Consider the following 17893-nt stretch of genomic DNA (forward strand, 5'->3'; position numbering starts at 1 on the left):
ATCAGCAGGCTTTATGGTGAAAATGGGAGCTATTGCTGTCATCTTCTAGCTGTTTATATTCCAGTAGTGAAGATGCACTGACAACAAAATTTCACTTCCATATTTTGATCTAGTTCAAAGTCTTCACTTGTTTTGAAGTTCATAGCTTGAGCACCTTCTAACCATTGTCTGGTTGGTTTGTAATGAAACTTTATCCTACTGACATTTCAGGGAGAGGGTTTAAATGTGGCTTTGACATCTGAAAATGACCCAAATGTTCAGTCAGAATGGTATGTTTTTTCTGCTTTGTGTGTGGAGATAGTTCCTGCCCAAAGTGGGCTGTTTATGAATGAAGTATCAGGGGCTGTCAGCAGAGCTACTGAAGCTCTTAAAAGGATGCAGTGTGGTAGCTTTTGGGATGCACTTATGTGAGCTGGTCTGCTGGCTATTGCAACTATTTGCATGTCAGTCCCCCTTTCCCTTCCTCCCAGTAGAACCTTTAATACTTTTTTCACTGCCTCTATTCCCAAGGTTTTTCAAGTGTTTATATGTATTAAACATTTTTATCCCCATCTGGCAGAAAAAATACTGAGGTAAAGAGAAGTCAAACATATTTTTACAGTCTCAGTGATCAAGTAGTGAGACTTAACACAGAACTGACATTCTGTGGCTCCCAGTGGTGTTTTTAGCCCCAAGACAGGGTTTTCTTTATGCAAGAAAATGTTTCAGATAGGTTTCTCTGGTTTGGAATGTTTTTGCATTTCCCTAGTCTCTTGTTGTAGGTTTTTGATTTTAACTGAAGCCTATAATTCCATATGCTGTTTTGCTAAAAAAGAAACAATCTGCGGGATAATAAACAGCAGAGCTGCAGGTGCAGTAACTGGGAAGCAATGTAAAGCAAGAAACTGCATCTGAAAGAGTTTGTGGAACTGACAGCTCTGTGTTGTGCCAGGATATTTTATTTTGATAAGGCTCCCTAAAACAAGGGCTCTGGATTTTTTTAAATGTGATGTGCCTGTTGATGGGGTTAAAAAATAATGCCCTCTATTGGGAAAGTCAGGTAGAGGCATATGGCCTTGGTTTGAACCCCACATCATAGGGTAAGCCCCATGTGGCTTTGAAATGCTTGGCTTCACCAGGGCAGGGAGAAGAGGAGAACAGGAAAACAATTACTCCCTGCCCCTTCACCAAATCTGTTTTTCAGAGAGACCATTTCCTTTTCCCGTGAACTCTTCCCCCTAATGCTGCTTTTACTTCTGAATTACTGCCCTGGTGGTCTTCACAGAGACAACAAAGCTGAACTTTCCCTCATCACAGAAAAGATTTGTGTGTTACGACTGTCCTCATTAGTGCAAATAATGGCAGATCTAGGCCTGGGAAAATAAAAGCCATGGGCCACCTGCATAGTTATCCTGTTCACTCATTCGTGTATTTGGCTGGCTGCAGTATTTTGTTTTACTTTGGGCCATGTTTGCTTTGCCATGCTTAAAACCTGGGGTAGAGGGGCAGGGGTTATGCCACTGACAGTCCGGCTGTATCACCCGTTGCTGCTAATTGGTCAGCAGCAGGGGAGCTTCAGAGCACTCTTGGACATCCTCAGTTCTCTACCTCAGTAAGAGAAGCAATTTGAAAGGCATAAACGCAAATGGGTTCTAGTTTATGCCTCCTGGAACCTGATCAGATGCTTAAATACCAGTATCTTGATACACAGTTTCAACACCGAAGTTCCCCAAAACAAAACCAAGCCTCAGCAGTCGTACAGATTTTGTCAAGTTTCCTTTCCTTTTTTTTTTTTTTTTTTAAATTGCAGCTGCTTCTTGGAGTATTTCAATCCACAAAATGGAAGAATGAATGGATGCATTTGGCAATTAGTTTGACCTGTGGCACTATGTATTTTAACAGCATTAAAAAGGGGTTTTTTTGGTGATGTCCTAGAAAAACATTCTTTAAGATTGCTTACTCTTTTCTAAATATAAAGGCTGGGAAGTTTTTATAACATTTTTATAACTGTTTCCTTGCCTCTTCCTGTGGCAATACATGTCTTGAAACCAGTGACCATATAGAGGGATGACTGTATGTGCATATGGAGAGAGACCTACATGTTAGTTTCTTCAACTCATGCGCAAAAGCTATATTCCCTAGGTGTTAGGAATATACTTGAACGTTAATTTTTTTCTGTTTGCTTCTTGTCAAATTTTGGCATGCAGGAGTCCTGCAGTACTAAAAGGAGTAAGGATACACGTTGAGCAAGAACCTGCGTAAATGCCAGTACGGGACAATATAGAATGAGAAACTGATGTTTTCGGAAGAAATAGACATATAGGTGAAGTTAGGGGGGAGGATTGAATGAGTAAGAATTTCTGTTCAAAAGTGTTGTTAAGTCAAACATTTTAACTTAGTGGCTTTTTAAAAACAGGATCTTGATGATTTCATAGCTTGAGATGTTACTCCATGCCGTTTTCTATTTCCATGTCTGTTTTCAATGTCCAGTTCCCATCACTGTAGAAGGAGTACCTTTAGGGTATTATTGCAAGTTGAGCTGCTTGTTGTAGTAAGATGGGTACCTTAAATTCAACATTTCTAGAACTCTCTAACTGGTTACATCTTTGCGTTAGATTGTAAATGGAAAGGCTTGTTTATCAATGTTTCTCCTAAAAACTAAAGAAAAGCCTGATCAAACCCAATCGAACTTCTCTCAAATAAAATAAAGAAAAAAAAAACAAAACTGAAGAACAAGAAAACCCAAAACGCACTATTTGGTGTCATTATTGACTTGCATCTGCTATTTTCACTCATGCCCAGCCTGCTTTTGCAGGAAAGATTTTCAGCTCAGTGGAAGAGATTGATAATAACTTAATTTATGAAGCTTAGCATTAGAAGGAACACTGATAGATACCCTTTTGCAGTATGGCTGTGATACTCAATGCAATGTAAGTATGATAAAAGAACTGTGTACAAAAACTGTGTCTTTTCTCTAAGAGTCAGCATGTGGGACATCCACCAAAAGTAGTCTCCGCTTTATGAGAACTCACAATTTAAACCAAAATATTTAAGAAAATTATTCGATTTTTAAAATATACTTGAATGCATAACTTTCTGTGAAATTGGTAAGCCTCTACTTTATTTGACATGTTATTGCAGTAGAACCTAGAAACCAGGTGGTTCAAGATCTTAAGTCACACTGGGTATTGTATATGCACGAAAGCATCCATTCCATACTCAGCATATGATTGGACAATAGCCAATAAAAGTGAGAAATGGGAAAGACAGGGTGACACAAATAGTGTGCATGCCATTCTTAGCCACAGGGGATCAGTAAAGTACTACATAGCCTGAAACCTCCTTACTAATAGAGATGCTTAACAGTTGCTTGTCTTCGTCCTGTTCTAGATTGCTGGAATCCTGATCCACACTCACGGCCTTCCTTTGCCAGTATCCTAGACCATCTCACCGCCATAGAAGAATCTGGTTTCTTTGAAATGCCCAAAGATTCCTTCCACTCCCTGCAGGAAGACTGGAAACAAGAGATTCAAGAGATGTTTGATCAACTCAGAGCCAAAGAGAAGGTAAGTAGGGAAAAATTTCATGCTTATGCTTTCTGGATTATGATTCTCCCATTTTGTAATCCAAAAAGGAATCATCTTTTAGTGTGTCCCAGAGTTGATTCTGTCTGTGCGTTACTGGAGTTTGTAATAAGTCCTTGAATTGATGAGAAGTGATGGTGCACACAAGGGCTGAATCATGAGCAAAATAGGTGTCTACATCCTAGCTGCTGCTCTTTCTGACACTGTAGTGAGCTTCCAGTATACATTGTGCAAACTACTATGATGGTTTGTCTTCATTGTTTAATGTATCTGGTAAGTATTTCACTACTAGCTATCTTAACTGAGAAGCACAATGCTAATTTATTAACAATAACAATAGGAGAGGTAGTTTTAGACTGTATACTCCAGCAAATATTGCAGATTTGGTTCTATCAGGTTTGTGTTTCCCAAGTTTTGGGCACAGCCAAAGTAGATAGAGTGCTACCAGGTCAGTGGGTCCAACAACAGTTATAATTAAAATCCACCTTGGGAAATAGCAGGGAATGAAGAAACTAGCAGGAGTGAAAGGAAACATGGCCATCAGCCCCAACAAGTAGAAGCTAAATGAAAAGGATGAAATTTTATTCAAACATACTGTCAGAAAGCACGGCTTGCTGCATCTCTGTTAAGGTTCTCCAAGAGAATCTCTTTACAGTCATTGGTATGAAATGTTGCACTGGGATCACTACAGTAAGAATATTTTTTTCCAGGTTCACTGCCTCTTGCCTAAAAATAAATTCTTATTAAGTGGCCAACTTGATTTGGGTGCAAAAGGTGGATGTAGGTGGCAGAGAGGAAAAAAAGGAGATTTTGGGAAGAGAGGAGAGAAGTCCCACAACAATCCTTAAAACATTTCTATGCATGTATTATAGTAGCTTTTGGAAAAAAAAAAATTAGCTAGTAGGCATTTTCCTGCTGTACAGTGTTGTCCGTTGGTGCAACTTGAAACATGCAGTTGAATACTTGTTCAACAGACAAGAAACAGAAGATGAAACAGCTAGACTACTGTCTGGTTCTGAGTACCTGTATTCCTCTGTAGCAATCAGAAAAGAGAATTTGATATCCTGTTCACCTTAGGAGTAAAACTTATCAAACCTGCAGAATAATAGCATAGGTAGCAATGATATGATATTACAAAAATAATAAATCTATCCAAGAAGATGTTTCCAAACTACAAGAAGTATAACATGAACTCTTCAACTTTTACCTTCTGCAGTAGAATTGGACAACTGTAGAAAATTATTTTGAGTGCTGAATTCTTTTGCCCATGCGGAGAGAGGAGAGGAGTGCAGTGAGAAGAGCAAAGGATTTGGAGATCTCAGGGAAAATTAATTCCAGTTGATTCATTTTGTCAGCAAAGGAAAAGTTGAAAAGTTTGCCTTATGCTTCTCTATGTTTAAGGAGCAACTGTCCCTGGTGCAAACTGATGGGAATGACCTCCTGATGGTGTTTTATTTATTGATTTTATGTTAGAGCTGGGTTTTGTGCCATTTTTTGATGCATGTGTTGGCAAGGTTATTTTTAAACAGTTTAAGTCAGTACTGAAGTTAATGTAGGTACTTACTGGTCAGGAAAGCAAGGAGTGATTGTTCTTGTTACAAACAAATCTTGCAAAATGAATTCTCATGCATGTGGTGCTCTTCTATAGCTCTTGAAAACAAGTGCAACTCTTCTAGGTTTAACTCACTCTTTCAGAATTTGATATGTTCATGTAAGGGTGAGTGATAATGCTTTTCACAACACTTAAATTCTGGAGACTCGGTCTCTAGTCCTATGCCTATGTTAATGGCATCACCTACTTCTGGAAAATACTGAGGTCTGAGTATGTGTGTGTCAAATATCCAGCATATTTTCTAATGGCACTGAATTTAGGATTCAGTACTTTTTCCTTTAAACAAAAATTCTAATTTAATGTCCAAATTTTAATTCTTAATGGTAAGAATATTCATTGGAAAGTTCAAAGCAACACTGACTATCGAAGTTAGAATTTCAGTCATTTAAATAAGGTTTTAGTGTTTTGAAAGGTACCTTATTAACCCCTCTAGAAACTGAAGCTCTCCGTTTAGCTACAGATCTGATAATTGATGGACGTGAGTAAACAGGCTCTTTACTCATGGGCTTTACAAAAGCACCTGATTTGAAGAGAGCTTTGAATGGCAAGCACAGATGTTCTTCAGGATTGTTTTACATCTTTGGCTTTCAGACGAGTCTTTGAACAGTGGTGCTAGTAATGCTGTAAGCCCAAATCATCGCTGCTGTACCTTCAAAATAGGAAAAGTTAGTCTTAAATCTACCTTGTGACCTGTGGGTTTCTTCCTTCTCCTTTCTGATCTCCCTGCAGGAGCTACGCACATGGGAAGAAGAGCTGACTCGCGCTGCTGTTGAACAGAAAAATCATGAGGAGTTGCTACGACGGCGGGAACAGGAGCTAGCAGAACGTGAGATTGACATCCTGGAAAGGGAACTCAACATCATCATCCACCAGCTATGCCAGGAGAAGCCTCGGGTGAAGAAACGCATGGGGAAGTTCAAGAAGAACCGGCTCAAGTTGAAGGATGGCAATCATATTAGCCTCCCGTCAGGTTGGTGACATCTTAGGCAGTGTCAGATGAAATGGCAGGAACAGGTGAACCCTGTAGCTTTGGTAGTTTCTTTGTGCTGATACTTAAGTGTTAGAAAGTACTGGATATACTTGGGAAAAACATACCTCTTTGGCATCAGGAAACTAAATTTTGATGCTCTTGTGACTGATGTTGCCCAAAGTATGAAGGCCAGAAATGAATTTGAGGTTAATGAATAGGTGGTTCATTGTAAAGATGTTGGTGTTGTGGTTTAGCACAGTAATGATCCAGATAGTCAGTTTAGTGAAGTAAGTACCTCAAATTGACACAGATTCCTGCTGTGGGAATATTTTGCGTAATGCTGCAACAGAAACCATAATCTACTGGATTTCTTGGTGGAGAAATCTGGTTAAAAATTATTGAAAACGTTGACAACTATGGGATTGCAGCACTGCACTGCTGGTTGATATGTGAACCCAAATTATCACACAGAAGTGACATCTAACGCCACCTTTCTGGAAGAAATGATAAATATGGGTCAAGTGTCAGGGAAATCACTCTCAAGAGTGAAGATGGTAGTTTTCAAAAATAGCATATCCTCAGCATTTCTGCTAAAGATTTTGTATGGAGACTCAAATACATAAAACAACAAAAGAGAAAGTTTTGTAAATCACCTAAGGCTCATTGCCATTTAAGGATGATGGCTTACACTATGTTCCCTGTCTTCTGGGAGTGATTGGGTGTTCAGAAGAGCAGTGATGATAAACAAACTATGCTTTTCTTTAGGTCTGTAAACACCTATTGCTGGTGTTTTTGCTTAGCTCAAGAAACTTGGAGAGATAAAGATGAAAGGGAAAATAATACAGGGATATATTTGGCATAAATGTGAGTCAACATATGGGCACGCATGTGTGTATATAGGCATATATATGGGTGTGTGTGTCTGTGTGTGTGTCTGTGTGTATATGTATATGCATATATATACGTGTGTGTATGTACACACACACACGCTCCATGAGCATAAGTTTAAAATCTTTGGCCTGAAGTAATTGCATGTACAAAGGGGGGATGATGGTTAGCTGCCAAACTTAATTTCTACACAGAACCTGTAATTTGCACTCTTCAAAAGTTACCATAAAGGATTAATTTTTTCTTTCTTCCATTTAAAAAAAGGAATTTTAACTGTGTTTTTTCTGTTTTTTGTTTGAAATTTTGTCTTCTGATAAACAGATTTCCAGCATAAATTCACTGTGCAGGCTTCTCCAACGATGGATAAAAGGAAAAGTTTGATCAGTAGCTGCTCCAGTCCTCCCGCAAGTCCTACCATTATTCCCAGACTCAGGGCTATACAGTGTAAGGAACTCAATGTAATATTGAATATGGGAAATGTACGATCTGTCAGCGTGGTAAGATGCCAAGATCCCTATTCAGTATGGGACTATAAAAATGTTCCTAATATTTCCATTGTGCCCTTCATGTATGCATTTACAGGGAGAAAGATAGAGTGTATTGGGGAGGAGCTAAGTATCTTCTTCACTGGAATTTGAGCCTGCCTTACCCAGGTTTTTGAAATATTGCTGCTTGATTACGTAGAAAATATATTCCTAGGGTGCACAGACTAATTTTTAAAATGTAAATTTACAGAATAGATCTCTGAAACATTGTTGAAATGAATTATGGTACTGGTAGAAGGAAAAAAAAAAAAAAGGCCCTTGATGCACAAAAATAGAGTCCCCATAATGACACAGAACATGGAGACAAGCATGTATTAGAAGTATGAAGAGAATGTTAACTAATGTTTAGTGTTTGTATTGGATAACATGGGACTTGTTTCTGGTATCAAATCAGTAGTTCTAAAAGAAGCCAGTGATGAAATAAAGCTGTAAAGCCTGACTATACTCATTTTGATTGGACCTAGTTGTTGGATTGATGTTAATTGGTGAGGGTTATGAGAAAGGAATTTTTCATTACCATTTCTCTTCTGGCCTGTGTTTTATTCTTTACTTTTCTGTGGGACCACTTCTTTAATCTGTTTCTGTTTTCCCCCATTTTCTTCTGCTTTTCCCGCTTGTAAAGTGACTCCTGCTGAAAGCAGTAAAACATGGGGACGAAACTCAGTCCTTCCAAAGGAGGAAGGAGAGGAAGAAGAGAAGAGAGGCCAGAAGAAGAAAGGACGCACTTGGGGACCAAGTTCTCTTTGTCACAAGGAGCTAGGTGCAGGAGAAGATGGGTAAGAAGAGAGGGCCTGGGATCAGACTGGTTTCCAGGTTCTTAAACTGGTTATGAACATTGGTTCACAAGATGTTTGTGTGATCTCTTCCAAGCACTTCTTTGCTGACATAATTTATTTGCTGTACCAGAGATGTTAGAGTTTCAAAACAGAATACAAAGACAGATCATATTCAATTCCTTGCAAGATCCCCGCAGTCGTTCTGTTTTTACTATGTCTGCTATTATCTTATGTCTGTTTTTTAAGCAGTAGATTTTCTTCTCTTTAGCTGTGCTAAGCTATTTCTCAGGTAATTTTTCTTCATTTCCGGGCTCAACTTTTTACAGTTTCACATCATATCTGAAAATGTTTTTCCTCTACTTTTACAATTCTTGGCTATGCTTTTTCTTCTCTTGCATGCTATTGTTAAAAAGCATATGGTAGAGCCAGGCAAATATCTTCTCTTCAGCCTTTTAAAAAGGACATTTGTACCTTCAGTGAAATGTTGCTTAAAACATAGGAATATTTGAGAATGTTCTAAGAGAACCTGAGAAATTTGAATGCCTTGTAATTTTACTGAAATTTGAAGTTTTTTTTTTACTGCTACATTGATGGTTTGGCATTTGCCATATTTTAACAGGAGAAATAAGGTAACTTCTTATAATTTATTTTTAATATTATGAGCGCAGATGTGAAACTTATGGAAGATAGATGTTTACATAATACACTGTTGTTGAAGCCCTCTGCAAGAGGGCCTAGATCTCGGTAGTCTAAGGACATTAAACTTTATTCTGCCTTAAAGGTACTTTTGACACATATTAGCAGGGCAATGTGGAGGAATTTTCTCTGGCTGCTGCCAATGCAGCATTTATCTGTTTTATGCTTTAATTCATTCTTCAGAATTAAAACAAAACCAGCACATTTTACAATCATTAATTATAAAAAAGGGCAGGAAGTTGGTACAAAAATACTTCTACTTTGAAACCATGTTTTTAGAATTCTGGGAATAAACCTCTTCAGTTTTTCATTCCTTATCAAACAGTTTGAAGCACCGAATTGCTTTTGGGCACAGACAGCTGGAAAGGAGTTGCTTGCTAGGAATTGCTGGCTTGCTAACCATGGTTGCCATTAACATTATCCTGTTCTCTCCAAAACTGAGATGCTCTCTAGTGTTCATCACCTTCTCCAGGGAGACTCAATAAGGCCATGGCATTTTGCAGAGCGTCTGAAACATTATGGTGTTGCTGAGAGGGCAGTATAGTTAACATATAATGAACCACTGCTTCTCACTGAGATCATCCTAGATTGCAGGCTGTTTAAAGGGAGTAGGGTTGTGTTGCAGAAACATTAGGGACTCAGATGTTAGTGCCTGCTGTTATTATTATTATTATTTTTTTATTCTAATTTGGGAGAGCAGGGGGATTAAAATTGGAGTTAAGTGAAGAGTTAGACTTAGGATAGAAGAATCTGTTTTAAGCTTTCTCCATGACATTGTTCTGGTAGCAGCTTTCCTGCTATTCTAGCTGCTTACACAACTCTGTGGCCCAGGCAACTTGAATCTTTATCATTTCATCACTTTCCATGTGTTCTCCACAGGAGATAGTCCCAAACTTATGCAAGGATTACATTATGGGAATTGCAGTAAAATTCTCTTCCATGAGTAAACTGACCTATAATTAAGTAAAGCCAGTCATGAAAAATCACAGATACAGAAGGCTGAATAATTACTCCATCTTTGAACATAGATAATATGCATAGCAGCAGAAGGCCAATATGCTGAACTGCTGAGACTGCTGAAGCTTTAGGTTGGACTAGTGCTATGACAGTTTAGTTATGGTATATGTTTATATGGTATATATTTAAGGATATATGATGGAGTCTTTATTGTCTTTAATTTGTCTTTGTCTTTAATTAGAGCTCTGCATTGATTAGCCTCAGCCTGTTGCTATGAGTGGCACAAGTGATCTTTTCTCTACTTAAGGAGTTTTCACACTGTTGGTGTTACTGATCTTGCTGAAGGTGACACTGGATTTGTGATAGCCACAGTCCTTTAGCTATTATCTGTTCAGATCCTGTGAGCTAAATAGGGCTGAGCCTGGGAACAGACACTTCTTATTCATTGCAGTATTATGTTAATGTCTTAACATGGTGTTAAAGAGGAGTGTTAAGAAGACATTGGAGATGCTCTCCTACAGCTGATGTTAGTTAGGGGTCTTTTACAGTTTCCAGAGAAAATAAATTTTGTCACATTATCACTCCTAAAAAGAATGACTTCCCGATAGAAAAAGGAGGTGACGGAAAAGTAATTCAAGTGTAATGCAACAAATGGAGCAATATCCTTTCCACTACTTAACCTGAATAGATTACAGGTAAGAAATCCATAGGTGCCTGAGTGGTCCTGTTGGTGACTGAAATTGATAGTTTTGCTGCTACTGCTTTCATAGCATTTCATTGAAGACTTAGCAGGTAATACAGCTGTAGCAGCAATGTGCTCTAGGAGGGCATGTGTTGAATTGTTTTCTGATGCACCCTACTGTCTAGTAAGAGGATGTGCAGCTGTCCTTGGCACAGTTCTTTGGAGTTCCCTGGTAATGTTGCTTGTAACTGGGTGGGAAGAGAAGAGAGAGAGAGATGGGCCAGGCAAAAAATAAAAAAGGAAGGATGAAGGTTTTATGACCCTAAGACAGATTTAGAAAGCCTTTGAATTATTCCGGTAACTTTTTTTCTTTCTGATCAGAGTGAGCTGTGCTTTGTCAACGACAGGAGACATTCATGGTCTGTGTGGGTTTTTTTTGTTTGTTTTGTTTTGTTTTTCCAAGGGAAGGTTATGCTGAGAAGTCACAAGGAAGTAGACAAAGGTGATGTGTCCTGCTGTGCAATAAAAGGCAATTCCCAAGACTCTGTAGATATTATGACTGTAAAGTGAAGGCTAAACTGAGGATAACTACTGCCTATTACTCATGACTCTGCTGTTTGCCATCTCTGCATATAGACAACAGCACATTCCTGCCTCCATGAAAATCTTCCCTTCTTCAGTAATGTCTACCTATATTGTCAGAGCTTTGACATTTACTTTTAGAGGTGATCACACTGCTAATACAGCTCATTTTCACTCGTCAGCTTACCCTTAACGTGCTGCCCTCTTTATGGTATTTATCGTAACTATGCAAACTTTACATTTGGATAAGTTAGATACAAGACGTGGTCTGCCAGGTTTCATCACACAGCTGAGTGTACTTTGGAGTGAATGAATCAGGACAGAGACTTATATGCTGAATTGCACTTCTGTTGTGAAATCACATGGCTGTCTGTGTTGACAAGTAAGATTCAGCATTGTGCCGGCAGGATTCAAGTTCATAGCAGTGTGCTACACATGCCAGAATGGTTAATGAGGAGAAAATGCTGAACTTTCAAGACAGATGAGAACTGTACAGGATGGTTTTAGTGTAATCTGAAACTATTTCTGAATGTTGGGAATAATAAGAGCATCTGAAAGGTAATGTCTAAAGCATAGTCATCAACCAGCTGAACATCTGCTGAACCAATGACCTTGCCACAGTAATACAGTTCTTTGGTGACAAGCTGGGCATGCTGGTTAGCTAGAGAATAGAGGTAAACTGCATACCAAGGCAAGGAAGCCTAACATAAAACTTTGAAATCCTGGGATGGAAGCCATCATAGAAATGCAGAGTGATTGTGGTGAAAAATGAGAATCATGAGAAAGAATTCATTACAGTCCTTCCCATATAGAGAGAGAAGGATATGAGCATATACATGTTATGCCTTTTCCCAAGGAACCACACAAGTCAAGAATGGAGCTGGAAGAGATCTCATCTCCTAGTTTTCCATTTTTTTCAATAACAGAGATGCTCCTCAATGTCCAATTGAGATCATCTGTATGTAACAAAAATAGCTAAGCTTGACTAACCTCAGATCTTGTTGCTCCTTTCATTCAATTTCTGTCACAAGTGCGTACTAGCTTTTCGCCAACAGTGTAGTGTGTTTCATGTCAGAGTTTGGAGAAAGCCAAAGCAAATCTCCCTGTTCAGGCAGTATTGATAGCTGAAGAAGAAATAATTTTGCCAATTGTTGGCCTGTCAGAAAGATGTGCCACTTACTGGTGTTGTTTCTGATGTCACAAAAGTAGTGCAGGGAGTAAACGGGATGCTGGCAATGAATTCCTATGAATGGTGACTGCTAATGAGCTCAGGTGACAGGTGAAATGCCTTTAAACTCAGGTGACTTCAAAGTAGGTATTGATTTTTGGTCTGTAACTAGAAGAAACAATGATGTGATATATAGTGTTAAATTAGCTATTTTTCCATAATTTATAGCTTACACTTTTAATTCGCTCTTCTTTGTGCAGTGTTTTCTTCAGAGGAAAGGTGTTGGGGCTTATAGTGCAGAGGCATGACTCTGCCTCTTGTAATGACTTTAGCATATCTTATTGCCAGTGAGCGATCTTTGATTTTCATTGTTCACTTATATTTCTCATGGAAATGTTCTTGGAGATTTTTCTTTCCCTCCTCCTGCTAAACATTTATTTTGTACCTGCCATGGTAGGTCTGCCTTGATTTAAAAAGAAAATGTGTTTCATCTAATTTCTGCAGCCTCTAAATGTTCTGCTAAGATGGTCCTTTGTTCCATTTTGCATTCATAGAAGGCATTGATGATCAGCTGAGATCCTTTGACCACATGTTGTAACAAATGAGGAGGGGACTGTGTTTGAAGATGCCGCAAAGATGTTGTAAAATGTCTTGCTCAAACCTTTATAAGTTAAGGTAGATATGTGAATGCCCTAAATAGAGCAATAGAGAATACAGATGACAGGAAAGAAAGTTTGTTGTGAGCACTATACATTTTCTCCCATCTTTCTATTTCAGTCTTAAAGCTCTGGTAGAAGGATACAAACAGTGGTCATCCAGTGCTCCAAACCTAGGGAAGATCCAAAGAACTGTGCCTGCTTTTCCAGGATTTACCAGCTTAGCAGAGATGGGTAAAGAAATTCCCTGGACTTCATATCCTCATCCTCACTTCCATTCACATTCGAATGAACTTCTTGTTTCCTGACCTTCACCTGGTACCTTACAGCAATGGCTTTATTTTGGTTGCATCTCATCTTTCTTTTATTCTTTGCAAAGTAGCTACTTTCTTGTGTCTGCTTTTGGATTTTCTTTGTGTTCATCTCTCTCTTTTTGCTGCCATTATCTGTCAAGCTAACAAGCTTCTCTTAATTTCTCTTTAGCTCCATGCTGCCTCTCAATTAAATGTTCAGCATGGGGACTGGTTACACCTTCACTTGCATGGAAGAGTCCTTCTCATTTTCCTGCCTTTTTGCTCCTCCCTCCCAAATTTATAAATTTACTCTGGAAGTAACAGAGGTAGATTTCTTCTGAAATGCTCTTCATTAATTGATCCCAAACATATCAATCAGTCATTAGTAAGTCTTCCACTTTGATAGTGTTCCTAGCTACTTGTCTTAGCCTACCTCCTTTGGAGAGAATGCTTTGGAGAGAATAGCCTGTTAGTATTTGGCAATTGGTGAATGGTGCTTGAGATGACAACAGTTGCATCTTCTGAAGAGAAGCTTAATTCTCATATATTTTTTTTAAGACAGCATAAAATTTATCAGTGAAAATGTTACGTCCATGCAAAGTGTGCTTTCATTTGCTTTTCAGACGATGAAGACAGTGAATGTTTTAACGGAGAGGGCAAAGTGCACCCTTCACCTGGCCCCAACCAGTCATACCTCTGCATCCCATTTCAGAAGAATGAAGACTGGGATGGCCCTTCTAGCGATGCCAATGAGGAGTCCACCCCTGTGAACTCTGCTACTAGCACCCCACAGCTGACACCCACAAACAGCCTCAAACGTAGTGGCTCCCACCATAAACGGTGTGAGGTTGCTTTGCTTGGCTGTGGGGCCGTGCTGGCTGCTGCAGGCCTGGGCTTTGACCTGTTAGAAGCAGGGAAGTGTCAGCTGCTGATTGAGGAGGAGCCAGAACCACCCAAGGAAGAGAAGAAGAAGCGTGACAGCATTTTCCAACGAGCTGGACGTCCACGTAGGAGCACTAGCCCACCTTCCCGGAAGATCTTCAAGAAAGAGGAGCCCATGTTGTTTCTAGGCGAGCCATCCACGTCCCTGACCCTTCTTTCCCTGTCTTCCATTTCTGAATGTAATTCCACCCGGTCCCTGCTGCGCTCAGACAGTGATGAGATTGTGGTGTATGAAATGCCTGTCAGCCCTGTGACAGTCAAGGCTCCCTTGCCAGCCATTAACAACCCATTAGTCAATGTCCAGATTGAGAGGTTCAAACAAGACCCCAACCAATCCCTGACTCCCACACATGTGACAGTCTCTTCCCACACCCAGCAAGGTGGGCACAGACGCACACCTTCTGATGGGGCCATCAAAGGGACTGGACTAGTTGTCAATGGGTGCCCCACCAGTGGGTGCCCTTCCAGTAGCTGTTTAACTGGAACACTGGGAGCAGGTAGGTTTTCAGGCATCTTCCTTTTACTTTTCAGAATAAGGGCCCCAAAAATGTAATTACTTGCTAGGAAGTAAACATATTGCATATATAACATCTATTGTGATGCCCAGCCTGCAAGAAGGGCTCACTGACACTATCTTTACACAAGTAATGAACAGGAAAATACAATAATGGTGTCTGTCCCAGCATCTCTATACTACAGAGCTCTCTTTCAGCATCTCTCTATTGTGAGGCACAGCATATTATTATTCCTTAGACAAAGGTGTTATCAAGGTACAAATGTCATGTGTTTTTAGCAGTTCCTCAGAATTCCACCTCCATTGCCTTTATGCACTTTTTTTGTATTGCTGTTACAATTTCAGAGCAAATTCTAATTTTTAAGGCAGTTAAGTCTGGATCTCTAAAGCAGTTTGGGGCCATGCCACTGTTAATTTTAGTCCTTTGCAAGCAAGAGGCATCTTCCTGGGTAGTGTGTTTTCACTATTACAGTCTTTAAGATGGCCTGTGGTTTAATAACTTAAATGCTTTCCTGTTTTTCCACTCTAGTAATTCAGGAAAAAAAAAAAGGACTATGATATGAAATTAAAATTTGATTTAAGTGGACTTCTCCCAATGGCAGAACAGAATGTAAGTGTATCTGTCGAATGAATCTGCAGTAGAATTTGGGTTAACGGAGCTGAGAATACTCATTAAAATAGAATCCATGAAAACTTAAAAACTATGTTGTGTTTTGGAGGAGAAAATAAAAACTGTACAGAAGTGTCCACACAGACTCTTTAGTCTGAGAATGAAGAAAACAAATGAGACAATGCACAGAATACTCTGCCTATGCTATGCCAAATGAAACAGGTGTTTCTCAATAATCTGTTTAGAACAGGATAGGAACAAAAAAAACCCCAAACAGTAATTCACTTCAAACTGGTTTAATGTTACAGTTAAAGATACAGAGATTGTGGACTCTGAATAGAGGCTTTCTGCTTTGAAAATATTTTCATAGTATGTATAATAAGCTAAGATCTTTTGAAACTGTTTAGCAGTGATATCTAACATGTTTCCCTCTTCTTTTGTATCCTCTGTTTGGATAGGTGTATTAAAAACACCTAGTCCAAGCCGAGATCCAAATGAGGTCCCTCGCCTGCCAGACCCCAACCTCGTTTTTCCTCCAACCCCAAGACGATGGAATGCACAGCAGGACCCTGCACTGGAAAGACCCAAGACATTGGAGTTCCTGCCCCGGCCGCGTCCTGCAGCCAGCCGGCAGAGGCTTGACCCCTGGTGGTTTGTGTCACCAAGCAATGCTAAGGGTGAATCTTCTGCCAACAGTTCAAGTACTGACACTCCGAGCAATCTGGACTCTTGTTTTGCTAGTAGCAGCAGCACTGTAGAAGAAAGACCCGGACTTCCTGCACTGCTTCCTTTCCAGGTGGGTCTTCCTGTAGAAGAGCGGACGCTGTTGGACATAGATGCTGAGGGGCAGAGCCAGGATAGCACCATTCCGCTATGCAGAAGTGAACTTAACACACACAAAGCTGCAGCGTATGAACTCAAGCAAGAGTTCTGGTCTTAGTAAGAAATCCACTGGGGACAGTAAGCCCCTTTAAATTCAATCCTACTTCTTGCACTGAGAATGCACTTTGAAGACAGATGAAATGGAGAGATGCTACAGAGATCATATCATGGTGCTGCCTCTGCTGAAGATGTGTTTTCCGACTGCCTGATTTTTTTGTCTGCAGCTGGAAGTAACTTGGCAACTCAAAGCTGCTGACTTTTGCTGTGGGGTTTTTCTGTAGTCTTCCCTGTCCTTACTGCAGTTTGAATCTGCAGTAAGCTAAAATTACCATATCAAAGTCTCTCTTACTTGTAGGATTTGGCACTTGCAGTATATTGGTAACTATCCTGGTATTAATCAGTATTTTCAAAACTCAAGTATTACACTACAGCAGACACTAGTGTTCAGTGTTTTCCCAAGGCTTCCAGGATGGAAACAAGTAAATATCTGGAGACTAGCTTCTCTGAATTGTATTCAGATCATTAGGTAGGCCTGGGAATCATGGTGCCCCCACTGAAGGAGCAGAAGTAGCTACGTTACACTCCCTTGCCCTCATTTGCTCGTGTGATAGATGCAAAGTGGAACAGGTTGCCGAGGGAGGGCGCGGAGTCTCTATTGATGGAGGACTTTGAGAACAAATTAGACTGTCAGGAATGAATAGGTGTAGTTGATCCTGCTTTGAGGCAGGGTGGATGGACTTCGATGATCTCTTGAGGTCCCTCTCAGCCCTATTTTTCTATGACCCTATGCTTTCAAAATGATGAAGGGGGAGGGTATGGCTGTTTACTCTAACTAGGTTTTTTATTTTGAGCTTTGGATCCACCAGCCTTCTTCTTTTCCTATATCCCAGGCTCATGGTCAAGCTGCCTCGGCTCTGGGAAGGGAACTGACAGGCACTCTTTCTTTAAAGCTGTGTTGGCTTGCAGAAGCAAGTTCTTATGTGTCCCTCACTCTTTGTTTGTTTGGGTTTTTTTTGTTTTTCCTCTTTTCTCATGCTTTTTGAGTGGCCCTGGGTCATGACACCCAAGACTGTTCTAATGCACACTGATTTTTGAGATGGAGACTGTTGTTTGGTAGCTGGATTGTGCAAATAGGAATCAGAACAACTGAATTCTGTTTTATTTTGCAACTGACTCACTGTGTGACCTTGGGCAAATAATGTAACCTCTGTGCCTGAATTTCCCCATCTGTAAATAATAGGGATAATACCTACCTCACAGGGGGGCGGTTTAGGACATTTGTGATATGTATAAAGTCCTTTGAGATCTTTGCGTGGAAGGCACTATAGACATGTAAAACATTATTCTTGTTTAAATATGTAAAAAATCCTAACTCTGGAGCAGGAACAGGCCCCTGTCTTGAAGGAGGAAGTCACACAACTAAGGTGTGCCTAAGCTCAGAATTTTCTTTACAAAGAATGCAAGTGTCTGTGCCTGTACAAGTATATCTTATTGGCTTGAATAAGAGCTTCACCCTTTTCCCCGCTTTGGCACTCTAAATAAGGGATGTGGCCTTTA

At 39.8% G+C, this 17893-nt stretch overlaps 1 protein-coding gene across 1 annotated transcript in view; it reads left to right on the plus strand.

Annotated features, from left to right (window-relative positions):
- MAP3K9 (mitogen-activated protein kinase kinase kinase 9) overlaps positions 1 to 16453 on the plus strand; it is a 55522-nt gene extending 39069 nt beyond the window's left edge. The window contains exons 5-11 of the mRNA XM_067295565.1: positions 3370 to 3545; positions 5905 to 6145; positions 7355 to 7477; positions 8201 to 8354; positions 13217 to 13329; positions 14012 to 14827; positions 15913 to 16453. Of these exons, the coding sequence (XP_067151666.1) occupies positions 3370 to 3545; positions 5905 to 6145; positions 7355 to 7477; positions 8201 to 8354; positions 13217 to 13329; positions 14012 to 14827; positions 15913 to 16394 (2105 nt within the window). The 3' untranslated portion in view covers positions 16395 to 16453. The remainder of the gene's footprint in view (positions 1 to 3369; positions 3546 to 5904; positions 6146 to 7354; positions 7478 to 8200; positions 8355 to 13216; positions 13330 to 14011; positions 14828 to 15912) is intronic.
- The last annotated feature ends 1440 nt before the right edge of the window (positions 16454 to 17893 follow it).

Source organism: Apteryx mantelli, chromosome 4 (genome assembly GCF_036417845.1).
Source record: "Apteryx mantelli isolate bAptMan1 chromosome 4, bAptMan1.hap1, whole genome shotgun sequence".
NCBI lineage: Eukaryota > Metazoa > Chordata > Aves > Apterygiformes > Apterygidae > Apteryx > Apteryx mantelli.